The sequence below is a fragment of the Phoenix dactylifera genome, chromosome 6, assembly GCF_051530095.1.
Source record: "Phoenix dactylifera cultivar Ajwa chromosome 6, Ajwa_hap1_PhDact_Kaust_v1.1, whole genome shotgun sequence".
NCBI lineage: Eukaryota > Viridiplantae > Streptophyta > Magnoliopsida > Arecales > Arecaceae > Phoenix > Phoenix dactylifera.
The window spans coordinates 30616484-30637601 of NC_143195.1; the positions used below are offsets into that span (position 1 = coordinate 30616484).

The window sequence follows — 21118 nt, forward strand, 5'->3', positions numbered from 1 at the left end:
AATTTGTGGGTTCAAGAACCCCTAGCGGATGTGCAAAAGTACTTTTCTCAGAGTATATGGTCAAGATAGACATTAAGATAAAAAAATTGTGGTATTGCTGTCTGCTCAGTCTGAATCAGAATCCTGAATTGTAGAAGACCTGATGTTCCTGTGTTTGTAACTGTCAGTATCATCGTCTGCATCTTCATCATTGTCACCTCCTTTCCTTTCATCTATGATGCCTGAAATTTTTTTGGGGGGCTTTTTATTATTTTTATGTATCTCACAAGATAAGTCATACAAAAGATCATCAAAGGAAGGATAGTTACCTTTTCTTTTCAGAAGATTCTCCAAGGCACTCATGGTAAAATCATCTTTGCTGCCAAGATCTTGAAACCCAATCAGCCTGTCGAAGGCAACACCATTTCTGGGATAATTGCCGTTAGATGTGTCAGAGCACAGTCAACCATATGAAGCGATAATAAAATGCAGAAAGTTTGGCCCTCAAGAGAGATGATAGTGATTTATCCAACATTATAAAATGTACTAAGTGAAGATGCGAAGTGAAAGACAAGGAGCCCTCACTTGAACAATATGATGCAAGGCAGAGTTTTGACTGCTAATTTTGTCACAAAGAAGGGCGCATTCTGCATCAAGTACCCAAGCAATTAGTCTCTTGTTTGCAAATTTCAACACAAATGCAAAGGGTTAGTGTAGACTAACTTCAGCATCCAGCTTGATGAACTTTGTATCAATGTGGGTGTTCTAATCAGTTTCAGAATACAAGATACTATAGAACCATCAAGCACAGTCCACTATTTTAGAATGGCATGTTACATCCCCAGTCAAGTCTGCATAGAGAAGTCCAAAAATCTTGAATGTGTGTTTCATTTTGTTACGGTTGATGAAATCTGTTAATAACGGTAAATATGTCGAGCAACAAGATAAAAACTAGGCTGAAGGGTACATAAACAAGCACAAAGCACAGGTTCAGCACAAGAAATTGATAGCTTTGAAACAGAGAGAAGATATAAGTACAATAATGCAGTTATCGCACTGAGTCGTTTGTATGTTGAACTCATCTTGCAGCAAGAAGCGGGTTGAGGCAACTGAGTTACCAAAGCATAGGAAAACCTGAAACAAAAATGTCAAGTGAAACAGAATTCAATGATATGAAGTAGGTGTGAGACGCAGTTATTGGATGACATTTCATAGATAAAGTTTTAGCTATATGCAGCAAACACAGAATATACACATTCAATTTTTTCCATCTAAGATTGTAATACTGAGCCATTCTAAAGGATGAAGAATACCAATCACAGCCTTGAGTTCATCATCTGATAAAAATCTAAAATAGAAAGCAGACCCACCTAAAGGATGCATCATAGCATCAACATCATATTCAGTGAATTGTAGAATTACATAACTAAGAACATGTATAATGAACCACAATTTTCTTTATCCATTCGACCACAGCTAAAGGATCACCCGCACGGCAGAAACAATCAAGAACATCAGTTAAGATAGATTACCACCATCCTGCATAACTCAAAGAAGCAACGTGAGATGATGCAAATTAGAGAATTCAAATGTCAACATAATAATAAAGATGATTGTTACTACTTACCAGCATAAGCTAATCATCGGTATTAATATCAACAACAGTTTCGTAATCTTCAACCTTGTATTTTGTATGAGGAGGTGGAATATCTACAAATGAAAAAAATACGAAATTAAAAATCTCAAAGTTTCTAAGCACTAGTACAGCTGGTACATGATAAAATTTATGAATGTTGTAGAAATTGAACCTGCAAGATGAGGCAAGCTATCTCGAAGCCAATCTTGTGCGCATATCAATACCTCAACCGTATTCGGAGATAGACTGCTACGAAAATCATCCAAAACCCTGCCAGCAGTGCTGAAGGCAGACTCAGATGCAACGGTAGAAACGGGAATTGCCAAGATATCACGTACCATCCTAGACAATATTGGATATTTTGATTCATTGAATTTCCAATACTGTAGAATGTCAAAATTTTGATCTTCTAATGGATGAACCTGCTCCAAAAAATTAAATAGCAAGTCATTTTTATTAGAATTATTGACTAATAATTTAATGTAAGCATCCAAATTAGAGATCGTAAAATACCTTCTCTTCCAAATAGGTCTCTAATTCTGACTTCGATGGTTGGGTAACTTGTACTCCGTGGATGAATTCTTTATAGCCATGCATAAAACGATTCTCATCTCTTCCACCTTGGGATGTAGACACCCTCTCATCCACTTGAACAAGAGAGACATTTGTGCCATATAAAATTGCATAATTATCATAAAAAGTTTGAAGAACTTCACGCACTTTGTTGATCTCAAATGAAGCACGATCACCATTACCATGGATTGTGTGAAAGCAATAAATAATAAGATTCATCTTATGTCTTGGATCAAGAACAACCCCTACAGCAAGAATGTGAGAGCATTCCTTCCAATACTTGTCAAATTTTTCTTGCATCTTTAAAGCCATCATCATCACAACTGCATTTGAACTTCTAGATTCTTCAATCAAGAGCATATTGATTCTCCAAATTTCATAGAAATACAAATTTGCAGTTGGATTTTTTGTTTGTGAAAAAACTTCAGTTATAAGATGAAAAACCTTTAAGAAGTTACAAATAATAATGCCTTGAGACCAATCTTCCTCAGTTGGCGCATTATCAAAATTAGGATCCCGGGCCACAAGTCGCATAAATACATCCTTGAATTCTATAGCATCATTTAACATGAGATATGTAGAATTCCAACGAGTAGGTACATCTATGCATATCCTTTTCTTACCATTCATCTTGAACTGTTTCACAATTCCCATAAACAATTCCAACCTTCCTTGAGATGATTTTATATATTTAACAGCCTCACGGATCCTATGAATAGCACCCTCCACTACCTTCAACCCATCCTTCACAATCAAATTAAGAATATGTGCACAACAACGCACATGAAAGAATTTACCATCCAAAAGTAAATCTTTTCTAAATTGTTTTTGAAGTTCTGTTGCTACAACTGTATTTGCTGACAAATTATCAAGAGTGATTGAACCCAACCTTTTCTCAATATTCCAAGATAAAATACAGTTAGCTATAGCATCACTAATGACTAAGCCTGTGTGTGGTGAAGGAACCAACTTAAAATTGATAATATGCTTTTTCAGTTTCCAATCATTAGTGATGTAATGTGCAGTCAGACACATATATCCCAATGTTTGATTTGATGTCCACATGTCCGATGTTAAGCTGATTCTTCCACAGTTCGTCTTGAACAAATCTTCAAGTCTTCGTTTTTCCTTTTCATAAGTTTTAAAGCAATCAGAAGACAATGTTGTCCTTGAAACAATATGAAATTCTGGTCTAAGGTTCCTAATAAACATCTGAAAGGCTGGATGTTCAACTGTTGTAAATGGCATCTCTTGTAGAATTACCATCCTTGCAAGGTCCTCACGACTTCTTTCCTGATCAAATGAATAGGGAACTAATTCGTTCAACGGAACACCATCTTTCGAAGTCACAGTGCCTATTAATATTTTCTGTTTCTTATCATGAAATTTTTTTGCCTTACAAATATTAGTATGCTTGTGAAGATGACTTGTCCCATTTTTTGGATCAGCTGAAAAAATAAAACGACAATAATTGCATTTAGCCTTGTCCTTTTGGTTTTGTACCTCACAATAGTGATTCCATATCTCCGATCTCTTTCTTTTGTTCGTTTTAGAGCTATCTGTATTAGAAGGCTCTATAGCTTGAGAACTACCACAACGAAGTACACTTGAAACTTCAGCCATATTTTCATTGCTATCCATCGTAGACATTAACCTATTTTGCATAGAAATCAATAAAAATGTATGAGCATAAAATGCAACTTTATAGATGCATATAATCTAAGCTTTATAATGTCTATCATGTTATTGCATGCATAAAAAAATCATGATCAGTTTATTTACAAAATTTAAGCTATGAACAACATTTCAGTATTCCTAAAAGCTGAAGTAAATGCCATGTCATGTAGTTAACTATTCAAAATTACTGACAAAGTGACACTACAGACTTCATATAACTAAAGCGTACTTCATATAACTAAAGCATCTTTTAAATAGTTATAAAATGGAGGTAAATATGATTACTAAAGCACTAAGAAACTTAAAATATAGTGCACATAAAAATGAAGACCAGGTGAGAACCAAAATGATATTCGGCCAGCCCATGCAGTAACAGACTAACAGTCATCCTGATTCTTTCAATTAAATCAATAAATCATTATCTTTCCTCAAAGATACTCGTACTGTTTTCTTGAGATAATCCCATATTCAGCGCTGCTGCACTAGTTCGGTCCCAAGTCCCAACATCAAGTCCAGCCTCGTTGCCCTGTTACAAGACAAGCCCCCCTCGCCGGAACCTCCTCCCGGCCTATGCTAAAAAAAATACATAGGAGGGATATACCTTGGGACGACGAAGAATGGGGAGAGGGAGATCCGCGGAATGGGGAGCCGGAAGTCGGGAGATCTAGGGCACCGCCGCACCGGGCACAGAAGCTGTCTTCTCTTCTCCGCCGCCGCAGCTCAAGATCTACTTATCCATTATCATAATAGAACAAGAATAGCATTAGCAAAATATTTTGGAAACGATTTGCAAGATATCAGGATGAAAAATATAGAGGACAAAGGCGACTAGCACCTGGTACAGGCGTACAGCAAGGTCCTTGGGACGCTGAAGAATGGGGAGAGGCCAAGGGGGAGATCCGCGGACTGGAGACTGGAGAGCCGGAAGTCGGGCACGGCCACACGGAAGCGGTCTACTCTTCTCCGCCGCCGCAGCTCAAGATCTAGGGCACGGGGCACCTGGGCACGATCGCACGGGATCGAAAAAGAGAGGAAGGCGCTCAAGATCCAGGGCACCTGGGCTGCTGGGCAGTGGGCACGGCCGCACGGGATCGAAAAGGAGAGGAAGGCTGGAAGGCGATCGAGATCTAGGGCACGGCCGTCGGCCACACCACACGGAAATACGGGATCGAAAAGAGAGGAAGGCCGAAGGGTTTACCGGTTTAGGGATTTAGCTTTAAGCCTTTATATAGTAACGGGTCGGGTCGGGTCCCGGATCAAGATTGGGTGGACCCGACCCGACCCGAAAAATAGTTCGGGTCTAAATTTAGGACCCGACCCGGCCCCGCGGGTCCTAAAATTCGGGTCGGGTCGGGTCTAAAGCGGGTCGGGTCGGGTCGGGTCCCGGGTCGACCCGACCCATTTGCAGCCTTAATACTTGGTAGTATTAGAACTTTAATGCACATCGATTGCGTTCTTTCTCGGCAGTTCACCAAATCTGATGGCTCTGGCACACTGGCTTTGGCAATCAAGTGGCTTTGGCAATCAAGTGGCTTTGACCCACTTTATTTTGATGCAACTCTTTCACCCACTTTAATAAGGCATTTATGCACCAATAGAAGCCAAGTCCAAAAATCCTAACCAAAGCATTTGTCATCATAACCAGGGCCATTTCTCCAACAGCACAGCATTCATGACCAGTAAAAGCTTCTTGAATGGAATCGGTGCCAAATTTATTGGAGACCAATAAGTAGAGTAAGGTGGCCCAAAGAAAATATGGCAAAATAAGAAACCCGCCCCACATAATATCCTCTGGCGCATGCAAGAGAGGATTTTTTTGATGAAGATGGAAGGGAGTGAACTCCTTGGATACATCGGTGAGGATCTTTTTCTAAATTGAAGGTTCTTGGACATGTTCAACCAGTGCATTCGGTTGCATCCCTACTGATTCTTCTCTAATCCAATGGCAGGTGCAAACGTATTTATGCAGCACTACTCTTGGACATGAACCTTCAAAGACCAGTGACTGATAGATGGCAGCTAGACGAGGGAAATCCAACACGCCAAACAAGACTTGCTCAAATATTTCAGATTTGGATTCACTTGAAGTGCAATGCGATTTTTAAAGCATTGCAGGTGCGGATATGTTGGAGATGTCTGTAATACTATTGAAGTGGAAAGCATAGCATGGATGTTTTCTGGAATTATAAGTAAGATTTGCTTCATGACCAAGCATGTTATTGTGCTGAGAGGACTTCAAAATCCAGCCTTCTGGACTCATTCAGCCAATCAGACCTTCTCTTACCCCAGTTGCCACCAACATTTTTGGAAGAGTGCATGGGAGCAAGATTCTGAAATGAGCGCAAACAACAAAATAGTGGTTCAGAAGATTCTCTCTTTAAGATTTAGTTATGGGGTTAGTTTAGTTCAGCTATAAGAGCTTTGAGCAGAAATAAGAGCTTTCCTCGAAAACAAGATGCCATCAATGGACTTTGAGATTCATGTATGCCTGAATAACTGACCTATTGAACACAGGTGCTTGAATCAATTTTAGCCTTCACACAAAAAATTCTTAAGAAAGGAAAATCTTTCAAGAGGAAAAGAAAAATTAATTGATAAAAAAATTGTAACAACCTAAAACCTCATCCAAATAACTGATATGGGACTAAATATATACTCGCACGGATCCTCACATATTTCTTCTATTCAAGCCTTGAAGTCCTCGTTAGGCTAAGGGTTCAAAATCCATTCAAATCTAATCAGCTTCGGTGAATCCATGCTGCAGTGTCTCCTAGTCTATATAGACTATGAGCCGAGTTAGCTTTGATATCATTTGTAATAATTTAAGATCTTATCCAAAATGGCTAGCCGGAAGGTATTTTTTTGGCTCTTTAGTTCTGTATAAATACCCACAATCTTCTCGGCGAATAACCTATGTGGAACTAAATACACATTCGCACAGATCTCACAAAACCAAATGATAATATTGACAGCAACAAGAGCAAGCTAAAAAATATAGCTAAATGTTTATGCTCATAATAACGAAAGAAAGAACATGCAAAAGCTGAAGAACAAATTTAATTCCCAGGCAATCTGTCCCCCAGCCTAGACAGAGGAACTGTAGAAACCTAACCTAACCTAACCTAACCTAACTGGCCTTTTCTAATATGCGAACCAATCATGATGATTATTGCTTGAGCTCCACGTTGACCTTCCCATCACTCTCCTTCCTATATTTATCGTGCATCAAATCACATGATCTGGCACAATTTGCATATATGTAGCAAGCACAGAGCCTCATTCATCTATATGTAGCTGGGCTCGCTCAACTCACTTCCTATCCCCCAGCTACGAAGCAAATTAAGGATGATATCATTTTAACATCCAATGGAATTTTCTGAGTTAGAAGAACACATACAAGCACTGAAATGATTCGGAAACTTCTCAGCATATGCCAAAGGGTGCAGATTGTGAGACTAAAAGTTTTTCATTGGGCCAAAAATTTTAGGCCCAGTGAGCCTGATAGTATTTGTTGGAAAATATACATAGTTAATAAGCAGACCGTCTTCAGACTCGGCCATGGTGATTGAATAAATCCAAGGTTGGGGTTGTTCAGTCGAGGATCAGCCGCTGCTCCACAATATTTATAAATTACTGGAGGAGTGCGACTTCCATCAAATTACACACGTATACCGGAAGACAAACGATGCTGCAGATTGAATTGCTTTCTTCGTGGCTCACCATTTTGGAGATTTTATTTGGGCAGATTATGGGTCTGTGCCCGTACTTTTATGTAGTATTTTGTTTTCTGATTTTGTTGGCCGCATCCATACTCGTCGTATGTGAGCCGCCAATGTACAAAAAAAAAAAAAATCTAAACGGAATGGGCTCAAAGATTACAGCGTGATCGATGCTAATCTCAACCCCTTTTTTTATATATTATTTATTTATATTTGATGTATTTATAGAATTAATTGACATGCAAATACAATAACCTAATTGATATGAATAATTAAATAATTAAATATTACTAATAATCATGTGATTCTCGAACCAGGAAATCCAACGGCGGGGATTCTGCCCCCCGCTGCTACTTCAGAAGACACCGCCGAAAGCAACAGCCGACAGAGCCGGTGCAGAGGCGGCGATGGCGTACGAAGGCGAAGAAAGGAAGAACCGAAAGAAGAAGAAAGCAAAGAAAGATAGATGGGGTCAGCCCGTGCTGGCGGCCGCGGAAGAGGCGGAAGAACCGGTGGAAGCGCCGCTGCAAGAAGACGGCCCTTGCAGCGGCGGTGAGGGGTATGAGCCCAACAAGGTGGTGGTGAGCGGGATGCCCTACTCCACCACCGAGCACCAAATCCGGGACCTCTTCAAGGACATCGGCCCCATCCAACAGCTCCAGCTCTCACGATTCCCGGACTCCGGCAACTTCCGCGGCCTCGCCTTCCTCACCTTCCAGGTCCAACTCTCCTTTCCTTTCCCTTGCTCTCTCTCTCTCTCTCTCTCTCTCTCTATCTCTCTATCTCTCTCGTTCCTGATAAATTGCATCCACCCATGGAGTGCCTTGTTGAATTTTTTTGGGCGAACAGTAAACTATTAAGTTGCCTTGGTTTTACGAACTAAACCAATCAAACATACAACACGAAGAGAGAAAAGAAGTTAAAAAGTAACCTTTTGTAGTAAATTTCCACACTAATGTAGAAGCATAAGCATTTAAAGACTTTTTTTTATTAGATTTTTTGATATAAAAATATCAGGCAAAATTGGAGTGAATAACTAGCATGACATGTATCTAGCATTGAAAATACCAGAGTGATGTTGTTTGAGGGAAAGATATGAATTATGCCAGGCTCTAATTCTGAGTTTGATGTTGAATAACTTCCAAGAGGGTGGACACTTCTACTAGTCTAAGAAAAGTGAGTTACAGAGTGATGTGCCCTTGAAACTGATAAAGTACGTATTGAAGCAAATGATCATGCCAAAAGGAAACCGAAGGAACAACTCTATAGGAACTCACGGATATTGTAACATGTTCCTTGAACTGATGATGGGTTACAACTTTTCCTGTCTGAGGTCAAAAGTAGTGTCTTTCTGATTGTCTGCTGCCCAAGTTACCCAAGCATTTGCAATTCTTAGACTCGTGTTTAATCACATGCTGTCCTCTTTTCTCTAATGATCTGTGACAGCACTGTCAAAGTCCATCAATCATATATCTTATAACATCTAAATCTGCGTGTGAAAGATAAATTTCCATTAGTCATTACTATCTCTCTGACATAGAAGCAGTCCAAGGTTTTGTATCATATGACAACCTCCATATGGGGATGCGTATACTTCTAGTATGGAGTTATTCTTCTAATTTCGTATAATGCTTGATGTTACTGAATAGAACTGGCATATCTTTATGAAGAAAAAGGTTGTCCACTATCTTGAACTTTAGAAGGCAAAATCTGTACTTAATTTGTTGGCTCTCTTAAGGAGAGTTGGTGAGTTGCCTTACGTTTCAGTATAGCATTCCAAATTTAATCGTCCTTTCATAGCAGACCAAACCATACTGCAAGGTTGTTTGTTTTGTACCAATTTGGTTTTTGTTTATAACTTAGGGAATTAGCTAACTACAGCCCTTTTCAAAAATCTCTAATTGAAGATCTTATTCTGAGACAATAGCTTAAACAACAATAAAAACAAACCTTTTCAATCAAAATTTTGATAGGTAAGCTAGAGGGCTTCATATATGGATTGAATAGCATTCCTAAAATCAATAACCATCCTGATATCAGTCCACCCCTGACTGTGCATTGGTTTGTGCCAACAAATGGATGTGGGGAGTTGCTACCTCATGCAAAAGAAAAATCTTAAAATTAGCACAAACCAAATTTAGATGCAATATTATGTATGGGATAGTTAGAAAATAGAAACAATGCCTACGAATACTACAACTGACTTTCTCTGAATAAACAGACATGCATTTTCTCTATTTTCAACTTCTTGAGCCTTTTCACAATGTTTACTTGTTGATAATGATTCATCGAGTGTTATCCTCACATATTCATAACTAGTTCAAATGTTAAGGGGTTCATGTGTTGGATATTCTCAAACCCCTAGGTGGTGCCAGGGCCTGGTTCGATTGTTTGACAGCTTAGGTGGTTTGGTCACCAAGGAATGAGAAAGAATAGGACGTAGAGGAGCAAGAGACAAATAAGAAAAGGTAGAGGAAGAAGAGGAGGAATAGGAAAAGTAAGAATAAACTATAGGTTTTGAAAATTTGAGATCAGAAAAATGAAAGAAGAGAACTATGAAAGAAGGAAAAAAAGTGCAAGAAAAGAAAGAAAAAATTGGATAGAAGGAAACAATAATAGAAGGGAAGTAAATGAGAAAGAAGAATAAAAGAGGACAAAGAAGATGGCTTACTTGGAAAGGCTACTGGACAAGCAATTTTAACTATCTTAAGTTATGCTATACCTATGTGAGGACTTGTTCATTTCTACATATGTCATTGGCATTAAGGTTATTGCTTAAAGCTATCAATTTCAAAGCATATTAGTTTAATATAATAACCAAATTAGTTATCATAAGCTAGAATTTATGAGAATAACTTAATTCAATGTCTGCTTATGTTGTATTATCTGATATCTGGAGTAACCACTACCACAGTTGTGTTATCTGATATCTGGAGTAAACATTAAGCGGTAGTCTTAGACTGATTAAGTCTCTAAAGTTTGGACCTCCCTGAGCAAGATTCAAGATATTATATTACCAAAGAGCAGCTTTCATATGGGCTCATGTGGTTTCTATGAGGTGCATCTTGTTGATGTGTTAGATGCAGAATATGGGCTTGTACAAATCAAGTATCACAGCCTAAAAGTGCTATAACAGAATTATGAATGCAAATATCCTCTTTTCTAGATCTCTACTCATATGTTGATTAAGGCTTGAATGGTTCAATAAATTGTGTCCAAGTTTCCTGTATTTATCATAAATTTGGTATTGAGGGGTAGACCTTTCCAGAAAAGTTGAAAAAGATACATGGAGTGCTTTTTTTTTTTTTTATTTCTTCCTTTTTCCCACATGCATGGAGGATTTGTAAATAGCTGTAGTTTTAGACATGATTGAAATCCTACTCATCAGTTTCTTAGATCTAATCTGAAAGTTGGATGAAGATCTCCTTGAGATTCAATCATTGAAATCAAGGGTCATCATCATGTCCAGCACTATTACACCTAGTTAGGAAATGTTTCACAATAAACACTGACATCTTGTAATGAAGTAATTTAATTGGGACTTTGATTCGTAGAAGATAAAACGATTCAGTTATGCAACTGTTCTCTTAATTATTTGAGTAAAATAAAACTTTGAATTATTGAAGGTTGATTCTCGCATTTTGGATTTTCATTGATGAGTTCTTGAATCCACGTGTTAACAATTTGTCTTGAGGTTTGAAACACCTTTGATGCCAGCTACAAGTCCATGGCAAAAGCTCTGAGGATTGCTATTTTGTAGTTCAGCTGTTTTAAACAGGACCAAACTAGAACCATCCCAATCAACTTTTTGTAGATGATAGGGCATTTGTTGGGATCAGCAGGATTGAAGTTTGTTGGTCCAGGACTTATCAGTAAGAAAGCTTTGGTTATTATATGTCTTAGTGTAGCTTTATCTGATTGTGATCCCATTTTGTTGTACCAGACGGAGGAGATTGCAACAAATTCTCTTACACTTGATGGAACCAAAATGTAAACTTCTTCAGCATACCCACATCTCTATATATTCTCTCTTTTGTGGTTTTTCTGAAACCTAGCCTTTTTCTTCTGAGTTTCAGGGGGAATAGGTTTATAAAGGTCGAACGATGCAGACTAGATTCCCAGAGAAAGAGGAAGCACGAATTTCTTAGTGAACCTGGGAAGGCTGATGGATGCCTCTCAGCATACATTGGCAATCTATCTTGGGATGTGACAGAAGATGACATCAGAGACTGCTTTGAAACATCCAGCATTGCTTCTATAAGATTCGCCTTTGACAAGAGGACGGGGAAATTCCGAGGCTTTTGTCACATAGATTTTGAAGATGATGAATCACTGGAGAAAGCTATGAAGAAAAACCAGGTAGAACTGTATGGGAGGCCAATTAAAATAGCATATGCAGTCAGCAGTAGGAACTGAACCTGCAAAGTTGTTTGCAAAAGATCTTTCCTGTCCTGTTGAAAGCTGACAGATTTCTCAGCACAAAACAGTCAAATGATCCATTTCCTAGATTCCTCCTGGCTGGTAGAATTCCTTTAACAGGCTCTGTAACTGAAATTTTAAGAGCACAGTCTTGCGCTTGTGGATGCTAGGCTCAGATTAGTTGTTGTGGATGTATTACACAGTTCCATGCTGAGAATTCTTTAAACTGCATTTTTTTGTTTTGTTAAATGAATATATTCCTTTGCAAATCTTTGCATTAAAAGAAAATCTACTTAGTTGTTGATTTTGCAGAACGTTGGATTAATTTTTCAGTACAGTGAGAGACATTTCAGGATTCCTGGACAAATTAGTCTTTCAAATACGGTGTGAATGATACACATTTAAAATGAATATCTGATATACATGTAATAAAGACCCAATGCAATAACACACACACAGATGTGTGTATGTATATATGTATGTATGACATGTTTAGATTACTATGTCACCTACTTAAATGCAAGAGCAAAATTATCATAGATCCCAATTATGTATGATTCAGAGAAAAGGAAAAATAATTCCCAACTTCCTTTTTGCAAGATCAACAATTTAATTAATTTATTATTATTATTATTATTATTATTTGCAAAATCGCTATTCCGCATCTGAAAGATGAATCATAGAGTGGACCACTGTTCTTTTCTATGTTAATTTAGGTGTCTGTTGAGCTTTGCCTCTGCTCATCCATTAAATACAGCACCAAGTCAGGCAAATATCTTAATCACGGCTTGATACTTGACAACAGTAATGGCCTACCGATTAGCTTACGTCTGTCATGGATACAATAGCTACTCAGCATCAAATATTCTGGACCTTTACATCCAACAGTACTTTATTTGGCTTTTGCAAATTCCTCTACTCGATCTCCATCAATAAACTCATCCATGCAAATCCATCCGCTATCAAGCCTCTCATTACAATGTACCAGCATACGATTATTTTTATTTGCAATTATGCAATCAATTCTATACAAAATAAATAGGAACTTGATAAATTATAGACTAAATTCGGATCACATGCACTAGAAGAGGATCATAGCTTATCTACAATTGCGCGAGAGATTAAGGGTGGCCATAAATAAAGAGTTTGATAATTAACGAAGCATTGTCCAACTCAACTAAATAAGTTACTAAAAATATATATTTTAAATAAAATCATAAATACTAATACTTATGCTCTTCATGTAGTTTCAAGTAATAACAAGAACGTCAAAGTATTATCCTTTTGGTCATTAATAACCAAAGAATATATGATTGATTTAAATCTTCACAACTAACTCCTCTATATATGTTCCAATTAGATTTGTTGTAGTCATAACTTATAATATATTTATTAGTGCTTTTATATAAATAATGACAAGCATAGCCATAAACTGTAATGAAGCATACCTTATTCTAATCCAATGAATGACATAACTAGTTTGGTCCTCAAATTGTATGATGCTGAGTTGTTTGCTCAAAAGTAATATGGCAGCTCGATAGCCACCTAATTGTACATGATAAAACTATATATTGCCACTTGATAATACAAAGTAATTAAAAGATTGAACATAACTTAAGATTCAAAATTTCCAAAGAAAATGTTTAAAGAGAATATATGTTGAATCTAGCGATTTGAACTCATTTCAAACCTTTCAGCTAAAAACATCTACTTAAACCATTTCAGAAAATAGTATTTGATCAACAAGAGTAAACATGACTCATGGAATCTCATTTGTCTCTTTGGAGATAACTGATGAAATTAGGACTTATAATAGCTCTTTTCACTCACCAAATCATGATAGACATGGTCATGCTTAACTAATATAACTTGAATCATATGGACTTTAAACCCGAAATAATCCATTTTTCAAGATCTGGGTCATCTCCAACTCCTAGTGAATTCCCAAGTTATGAATTGTTTTTACTTTTCATCATGCTGTAACGCTCCGGACTTTCTAATTAATTCAGATCTGTCACATTGATGTCTAAGAAGAGGGAGAAAAACAAGATCACAGCCTCTTGTCTTGGTTTTAAAGAAGTGGTACTCAAACGTCCAAATTCCTAATCCTAGAAGTAAATATTAATCCAAACGCAGGGGAGAGAGAGAGGGCCTACTCCGCCCTCCTCAGGACTGTGCTCTTCGGGCCGGATCATGGCGTCGCGCCCCCCACCACCCCCGACCGCTCTTCGCCCCTGGAAGGGCGGAGCTCCTCGTCGTCCTCTTCGCCGTCTTCGTCGTCCTCGCCGTTTTCGACTCCTAGCAGGAATATTTTTCGGTTCAAGGCGGAGGTGCCGCGGTACTCGCTTTCGGATGGGTTTGAGGATGCCCTTCCTGGGGTTGCGCCAAGCCCGCCCCAGACGCTGAGGAAGGTCCCGAGATCTCCGTACAAGGTCCCAAGACGCTGCGGCGGCTTGTTACTAATTTTCCTTTTCGCTCAGAAAGATTGGATTTTTATGGTCTGCTGTGTTGGTTGATGTTGGGTTTAGGTACTGGATGCACCAGCATTGCAGGACGATTTCTACCGAAATCTCGTGGATTGGTCTTCGTAGAATGTGTGGCTGTGGGTTTGGGCAATGCCGTCTATCTTTGGAATGCCTGCAGCAGCAAGGTGAGGTTTTGGCCAAGGTTTGGTCTGAGATCAGCATCTTTTTTTTTTTAAACTAATGATTGTCGGCAATATGGTTCTGATGGCAGGTCACCAAACTCTGTGACTTGGCGGTAGATGACAGTGTCTGCTCTGTGGGATGGGCACAGCGTGGCACCCACTTGGCTGTTGGGACAAACCAAGGGAAAGTGCAGGTGAATTCTCTACTTTATTTTATGGTGTGATGTGAGAAGAAATCTTGTGAATGAATGTGAGCTTGCAAATTTCATTATGACAGTTATGTAGCATGATTCTGATAGATTTGCCAATGATGTTTTATTAATGATATCTGTGCCCTCGTTACCAAGCATATTCATCCCATATCATGATTTAGCATTAACTGTTATTCACATCTCAACGGGATCATGTCAATATTTGCTATAACACAGACAATGTGGCTTGCACTAAATATTAGCAATTCTGGCAAAAATGCGGAAGCACCATCATTAAATAACTTAGCAGAATAATATTAAGGACTTCTTTTCATTACTCCCTTGTGAGCAATTTTTCCCCAAAAGATATAATTCTTAGTTTTTACCCATCATGGGTGTAAATTTTTCACTCTAAAAACAAATAATTCTTAATGTTTTTACTGTCCCACTCATGTGTCTACAGTGATGGGAAACTTTTGGTGCACCTCTACTTTATGCCCACCAAATTATCACTTGTATTCTTTTGCCACATTGATTGATGGGATTATGCCTTCCCCCCTCTTTAGCTTTCCATTATTTCCAAAATGCAGTAATTATCCTGATGACCTGATAAAAAACTTTGCATGAAGCCAACTTGTGTTTGAATATTACTGCCATTTTATTCTGTGTCCATCTACCCTCACATATATCTTCTATTTCTGCCTTTAAGATGAAGTTCTTAATAGTTGATGCACTTTAGCATTCACACAAGCTCGAAAAAAATACCTTTCCAACTGTTTGGGAATTTAATAAATATATCATCATGTGTTAAAGTAGTTAAGAAGTTGATGCATTTAACTATAGAAGCACATCAAATAAAGTTATCAAAAATAATTGATTAAATGACGCTTGCATCCTGATCCCATACTAGTTATAAAAAGTATGCTGCATAATGAAAACTATAATCCATATCAAAAAAGTCAAGATTAGAAAAAGCATCTTCTCCATTTATAAAAGATTAGGAAAAACTATGTGATCATTTGCTGACTGGAACAAGTTTAATAATTGGACATGAACTGATTTGCCTTAGGGAATATTATTGTCTATTACCATACTGTGCATGACACAAAATTTGCATCATAGCTCCAAAAAAACAGATCTTAAAGTTTTTGATGGGTATCTCTATGCGACATAATAAACATGAGAAGAGAACAAGGCTTCACTAGAAGGGTACTAATTATTGAGGTTACCCCTTTTCAAGTTGATAGAGATGACTTGTTTGTATGTGAATCTCCCACTATTAAAATTTATATATTTCAGGTCGAGATGTTTCTTGACAGTTACCAGAAGGTACTCAAAATTTAGTTTCTTTTAGCTGTTGTTTGAAACTTTGTTGGTGGATGAATGGCATGTTAACATTGAATGGGACAATGTTGGTGAAGTTGGTCATTCAGACCATGCTTTACCATCTCATGTCTTCATTTTGGTGCTCCGCAGGTATTTTAAAAATGTTGATGTAATGGTATGTGATCCTATGGAACTTGCAATTGAAATTTGCGGTCTTATGATGTGCTAAAATGTTATTCATACTATAATGTTGGGGGCTTTAGGGATTAGTGTAAATACCAAGGATTTTATGACTAGGAAATTAGGTTATCTCCAAGCACAAAATTCTACGGTTCACAGTTATTCATGTGAAACATAGGATTGAAGAGTTGAACCCCATCTCTTGTAGTCTAGTCAGATATTGAGCATATGATGATTTGTTTGTCAAGGATATCCTATTATTAGGAAGGTCATCATTGGTTCTTGGGATATTGAATGAAAGTTGGAATAGTGAAAGACCCTTGTTTGGGACATTTTCTCTCAGTCAAACTCCTAAACCAACTGGATCCCCATCTATGTTCAGATTCTTTTGAGTGAATCAATGCAGGCTATTGATGAACAAATTATAACCATTCATATTGGAGAATACGATGGATAGAACATGAATCGATGTCACGCGGATTCATTCATTAGACCATGATTTAGATATGCATGTAGGCCGAAACTGCCTGCATGCATGAACCATAAATCTATGTTTTTATATAGGGGAAAACTCTACATTCTATACTGGAGGACCACATTAAGGGGACATTTTCTCTCAGTCTAACTCCTAAACCAACTGGATCCCCATCTATTTTCAGTTTCTTTTGAGTAAATCAATGCAGGCTATTGATGAACAAATTATAACTATTAATGTTGGAGAATATGATGGATAGAGGTTTAAGAAGCAAGGTACTTCAAATAACATGCTATGTTGGATATGCATCAAATACCAATACTTGTCAGATACTTTTAGGATACGTGTCCTATACATATGCTAAGTGTCCTATTTGTCAAATTTTGAAAAATGCTGTGGATACTTCCTGGATATGCTCAAGATGCTTCCAAGGTATCTCAAAGAATAAGGGTAGAGTTTTTTTATTTCTTTCTTTCTTTTGTCTTTGGTTTACTCAAAAGGAAACCATTTTCTTTTTTTCAGTAAGCCAAAAATAAGTTTTCGTAAAAAATAAAAGGGCATAAGTTTTCACAAAAGTAGAAACACATGGAAAGCAAATGAAAAACCATCTGAAAATCTTTAGGGCACCAATTGTTGGTGGTTTTCTTGTTGTTTTCCATCCATATAATGTATTCTGAATTTTATGTATAATATTTTCTCAAATGTAATTTTCAAGTTTGGAGGAGTTAAATTATCTTTTCTAGTAAATTAATCTAGAAAAACAATCTTCTAGAAACATGAATCGGTGTCACACGGATTCATTCATTAGACCATGCTTTAGATATGCATGTAGGCCAAAACTGCCTGCATGCATGAACCATAAATCTATGTTTTTATATAAAAGGGGGAAAACTCTCCATTCCATAATGGAGGACCGCATTAAGGGGACATTTTCTCTCAGTCTAACTCCTAAACCAACTGAATCCCCATCTATTTTCCGCTTCTTTTGAGTGAATCAATGCAGGCTATTGATGAACAAATTATAACTATTAATGTTGGAGAATATGATGGATAGAGGTTTAAGAAGCAAGGTACTTCAAATAACATGCTTTGTTGGATATGCATCAAATACCGATACTTGTCAGATACTTCTAGGATATGTGTCCTATACATATGCTAAGTGTCCTATTTGTCAAATTTTGAAAAATGCTGTGGATACTTCCTGGATACACTCAAGATGCTTCCAAGGTATCTCAAAGAATGAGGGTAGAGCTTTTTATTTCTTCCATGGTGAGAGTTGTTGTCTTTGATTGTAGATTAGCTAGAGTCTGTGTTATGATGCCTTAGTTGCTAGTTCAGCTAAGTAGCTTGACACATGTTTGCTGACATTGACATCACACAGGTACTATGGAATCTGTGCTCAAGAATTAAGCACGTCTGTCAGGCATGGCTTCGACGAATACAATTAGAGAGACCAGGGAAGCCACACATGCACATGCACAAGGGGAGGGAGGGAGTATCTGGTAGACGATTTTGTCTATGATCGGAGGAAGTGGGTGGCAGACTGTAACGAGACGAGAGGCAGAGCAAGGTGGACCATGGATGGGGTGGGCTATGGCATTTTATGGGATGAAGAAACAGCCTAGGTTAGGGCTTTTATCTTTCAGCTGATCTGTTGCACATGGTTTATTCAAGAGGATCATTTGATGGGTGGCTGTGATTCATCAATAAAATAGTTTTAAGAAAATTGCTATTTCAACTACCTTTTGATGATGAATTCTTGTTGCCTAAAAATTTATCTGCTGAGTCCTTGTATCCTTACATAGGGGGATAGGATATATCCAACTCCTAAATGTACAGCCTATCCAGCACATACCTGAACTCATGTATATATTTCTTGCCTTTAAAGATATTGACAAATTTTTACACAAATTCTACCCTTAGCTGTTTAAGCTGCCAATCAAGCTTGTGCAAGTTAATCATGTTGTTTGGGATTATGATTTCCTTGTGGAGTTTTTTATGGTGTTATTAATGATTTGCCGGTTTAATGGTGTAACTTCCTCCTATTTAGAGTTTTAGGCAGCAAAAATTTTAGGCTTAGCTAGTGGATGATTTGTGTGCCAATTAACTAATTGTTGATGAATCCTGTGTTTGTTCTGCACATCATTTGTTTTAAAATTTTAATGTTAAATTTATTTTATTTTTATTTTTTTTGGTGGTGGTGGTGGTTTGTGTGCATGCATGTGTATGGTATCAGAAGCAACCATCATAGAAATTAGAGAGTCTAGACAAAAAGGGGAAAAGGATATATTGCAAAAAAGGGGACTTGATCAGGCACAGATTATAAGACAGAGGCCAAAGCAATGATGCCACCCAATTGGGAAACTCTTTCTTGTTATCTGGTTGGGAATACATTGACAGTTCCCTTCATTTAGACAAATTAAAATGTGGAATGGGAACTGTATTTAGATAAACAATAAATGTTAAAATTTAGCAAACAACGATGATGTTTTTGGCGATGTTATCAAGGAACAGATTTTTTTGTTGTTCATGTTAGTAACTTGCATTCATCTTCATTTGTCCACCATATGAGAACATTCATTTTCAGATGTCTGGTTGTTTACCTTCAATGTATTACTGAAAAATGTATATTTGTTACTATGGTTTAGTAGATGATGCTTAGATAAATCTCTGGCATCAACTGGGAAAAACAAAGTGAGAATTACGGAAACTATTGTGATAGTCTTATGCAGTATTTTTTCTTTTAAAGAAGTTTACATGGAAATGCATTTTCACCATCAAGTACAGAAACATATATTCTTAGAAATGAAAGAGAAACTTACATGCTTCTGTCATCCTTTGTGCAGGCCTGCAATCTTGTGTGGTCAAAGAATGTTAATGAACTGGCGAGCACCCATGTGTACTCCCAAAACCAAATAATTGTTTGGCGATACCCGACAATGTCAAAGGTACATTTTCCTATTTATACTGAAATTGAACAGAATTATGAATGTTTTCATTCTACAAAAGCATACTATATTTTATTTTACAGCTTGCAACACTAACTGGCCATACATACAGAGTATTGTATCTAGCCATCTCTCCGGACGGGCAGGTAAATGCCTTTTGTTCTCTATTTAACTTTGCAGACTGTACAGCTTCGTCCTCCAGCAGCCTTTAGTTATCTGCTTAACATTCTCCTTCCTTTTACAGACGATTGTCACAGGAGCAGGTGATGAAACACTTAGGTTTTGGAATGTGTTCCTTCTCCTAAATTTTGGGTAATTGGTTTCCTCACCGAAATAAATAAATCCATGGCGTTCGCGAGTCAGATTTCTCATTTTTTGACTTTTATCACTCTATTCTTAAATATCTCAATAGGGTGCGGAACACTGAACCAATCCTTGTAACCTGATATAAACATTTGTTTCAACTTTTAAGCATTCTCAATCTCTTTTCAGTGGCGATTTTAGATTGTCCTGTTGATCTATATAAATATTTATTACCAAAAACACAGCATAAATATTTTATTTTGATGCTCCCTTTTACTCGCATAACATCACCATTTTGTTTGCCTCATAAAATGCAGAAGATTGGCTCTTTTTGCTGACTATAGTTTTGTCGGCAGAACGCTGACAGTGATATAGGAGCCCGATCTCTTCGCTGAACACACATCTGATGACCTCATGAACTATTTGATGGGAGCTGCCCATCTCTAAAGCTACTGGTTTCACAGTATCGGTTGTAAGTTACAATTCTGCAAGCTTGACCATCGTCAGCAACAAAGAGACATGTATCACGCGATACTGAAATTTCTCCCATTCCAGCCCTTCCAACCTGACTGACCACTGAGAGCTGATGAATTGCTCAAGATCGGCTTATTGCAAATTGCAAGTGCCTTTTGGCTGATAATTGTAGATATATGATGGATGGCTGGGAAGCAATCGGTTACACCTTGTAACGTGAAATATTAGCATGTATCGTGTTTCCACGAAATACACCTTGTTAATATGTATTCTATATATTATCTTTGTTGCTTTCTTTTTCCCTTTTGGCCTCCTCTCTTTTCCTTTTGTGATCGCTTAGTCATTTATGGAGAATAACTGAACTGCAGTGAGGCATGGAAAATGGGCAGGTTGGGTCGGCTGAAGAGGCAACCCTAGACATTGAGATCTCGGTCCAGGCCCAACCCGACCCAACCTTTAATGCGATCTCCCCAGTCCAAATCTGACCTGATCTTAATTTTTTGGGATCGAGATCAAAATCAGGTTGGTTTGAGTCGGGTTAGTTTGCGTTTGTTTATGTCAGGATGCATTG

The 21118-nt window shown here is 37.7% G+C and overlaps 3 protein-coding genes across 16 annotated transcripts; 1 reads left to right on the forward strand and 2 right to left on the reverse strand.

Moving 5' to 3' along the window:
* On the reverse strand, nt 1-1250 carry LOC149753405 (thioredoxin domain-containing protein PLP3A-like). Its single transcript, XM_089923743.1, has 6 exons — nt 1233-1250; nt 1018-1113; nt 703-744; nt 565-626; nt 309-406; nt 1-221 (listed from the first exon to the last, which is right to left on the reverse strand). The coding sequence occupies exons 1-6, from the start codon at nt 1248-1250 to the stop codon at nt 106-108; spliced, it is 432 nt and encodes a 143-aa protein (XP_089779869.1). The 3' UTR covers nt 1-105.
* A 182-nt stretch (nt 1251-1432) lies between these two features.
* Nucleotides 1433-5027, reverse strand: LOC120110842 (zinc finger BED domain-containing protein RICESLEEPER 2-like). Of its 4 annotated transcripts, XM_089924016.1 has the most exons (6): nt 4701-5027; nt 4467-4592; nt 2129-3842; nt 1788-2037; nt 1607-1689; nt 1433-1518 (listed from the first exon to the last, which is right to left on the reverse strand). In XM_089924016.1, the coding sequence occupies exons 3-5, from the start codon at nt 3836-3838 to the stop codon at nt 1616-1618; spliced, it is 2034 nt and encodes a 677-aa protein (XP_089780142.1). In that variant the 5' UTR covers nt 3839-3842; nt 4467-4592; nt 4701-5027; the 3' UTR covers nt 1433-1518; nt 1607-1615. The 4 variants fall into 4 exon arrangements, with proteins under 4 accessions (XP_089780142.1, XP_088575744.2, XP_089780141.1 ...); XM_088719618.2 differs by lacking the exons at nt 4467-4592; nt 4701-5027 and having other exon boundaries at nt 2129-3481; nt 3692-4455; XM_089924015.1 differs by lacking the exons at nt 4467-4592; nt 4701-5027 and having other exon boundaries at nt 2129-4455.
* A 2872-nt stretch (nt 5028-7899) lies between these two features.
* On the forward strand, nt 7900-20848 carry LOC103719672 (B-type cell cycle switch protein ccs52A-like). 11 transcript variants are annotated; one of them, XM_089924022.1, is made up of 10 exons: nt 7900-8303; nt 11528-11574; nt 11661-14435; nt 14532-14653; nt 14740-14844; nt 18204-18447; nt 19669-19770; nt 19854-19916; nt 20015-20033; nt 20430-20848. In XM_089924022.1, exons 1-3 carry the CDS (start codon nt 7992-7994, stop codon nt 11998-12000), a joined length of 699 nt encoding a protein of 232 aa, XP_089780148.1. In that variant the 5' UTR covers nt 7900-7991; the 3' UTR covers nt 12001-14435; nt 14532-14653; nt 14740-14844; nt 18204-18447; nt 19669-19770; nt 19854-19916; nt 20015-20033; nt 20430-20848. The 11 variants fall into 11 exon arrangements, with proteins under 11 accessions (XP_089780148.1, XP_089780147.1, XP_089780146.1 ...); XM_089924021.1 differs by having other exon boundaries at nt 19883-19916; nt 20391-20848; XM_089924020.1 differs by having other exon boundaries at nt 19883-19916.
* Nucleotides 20849-21118: the final 270 nt, after the last annotated feature.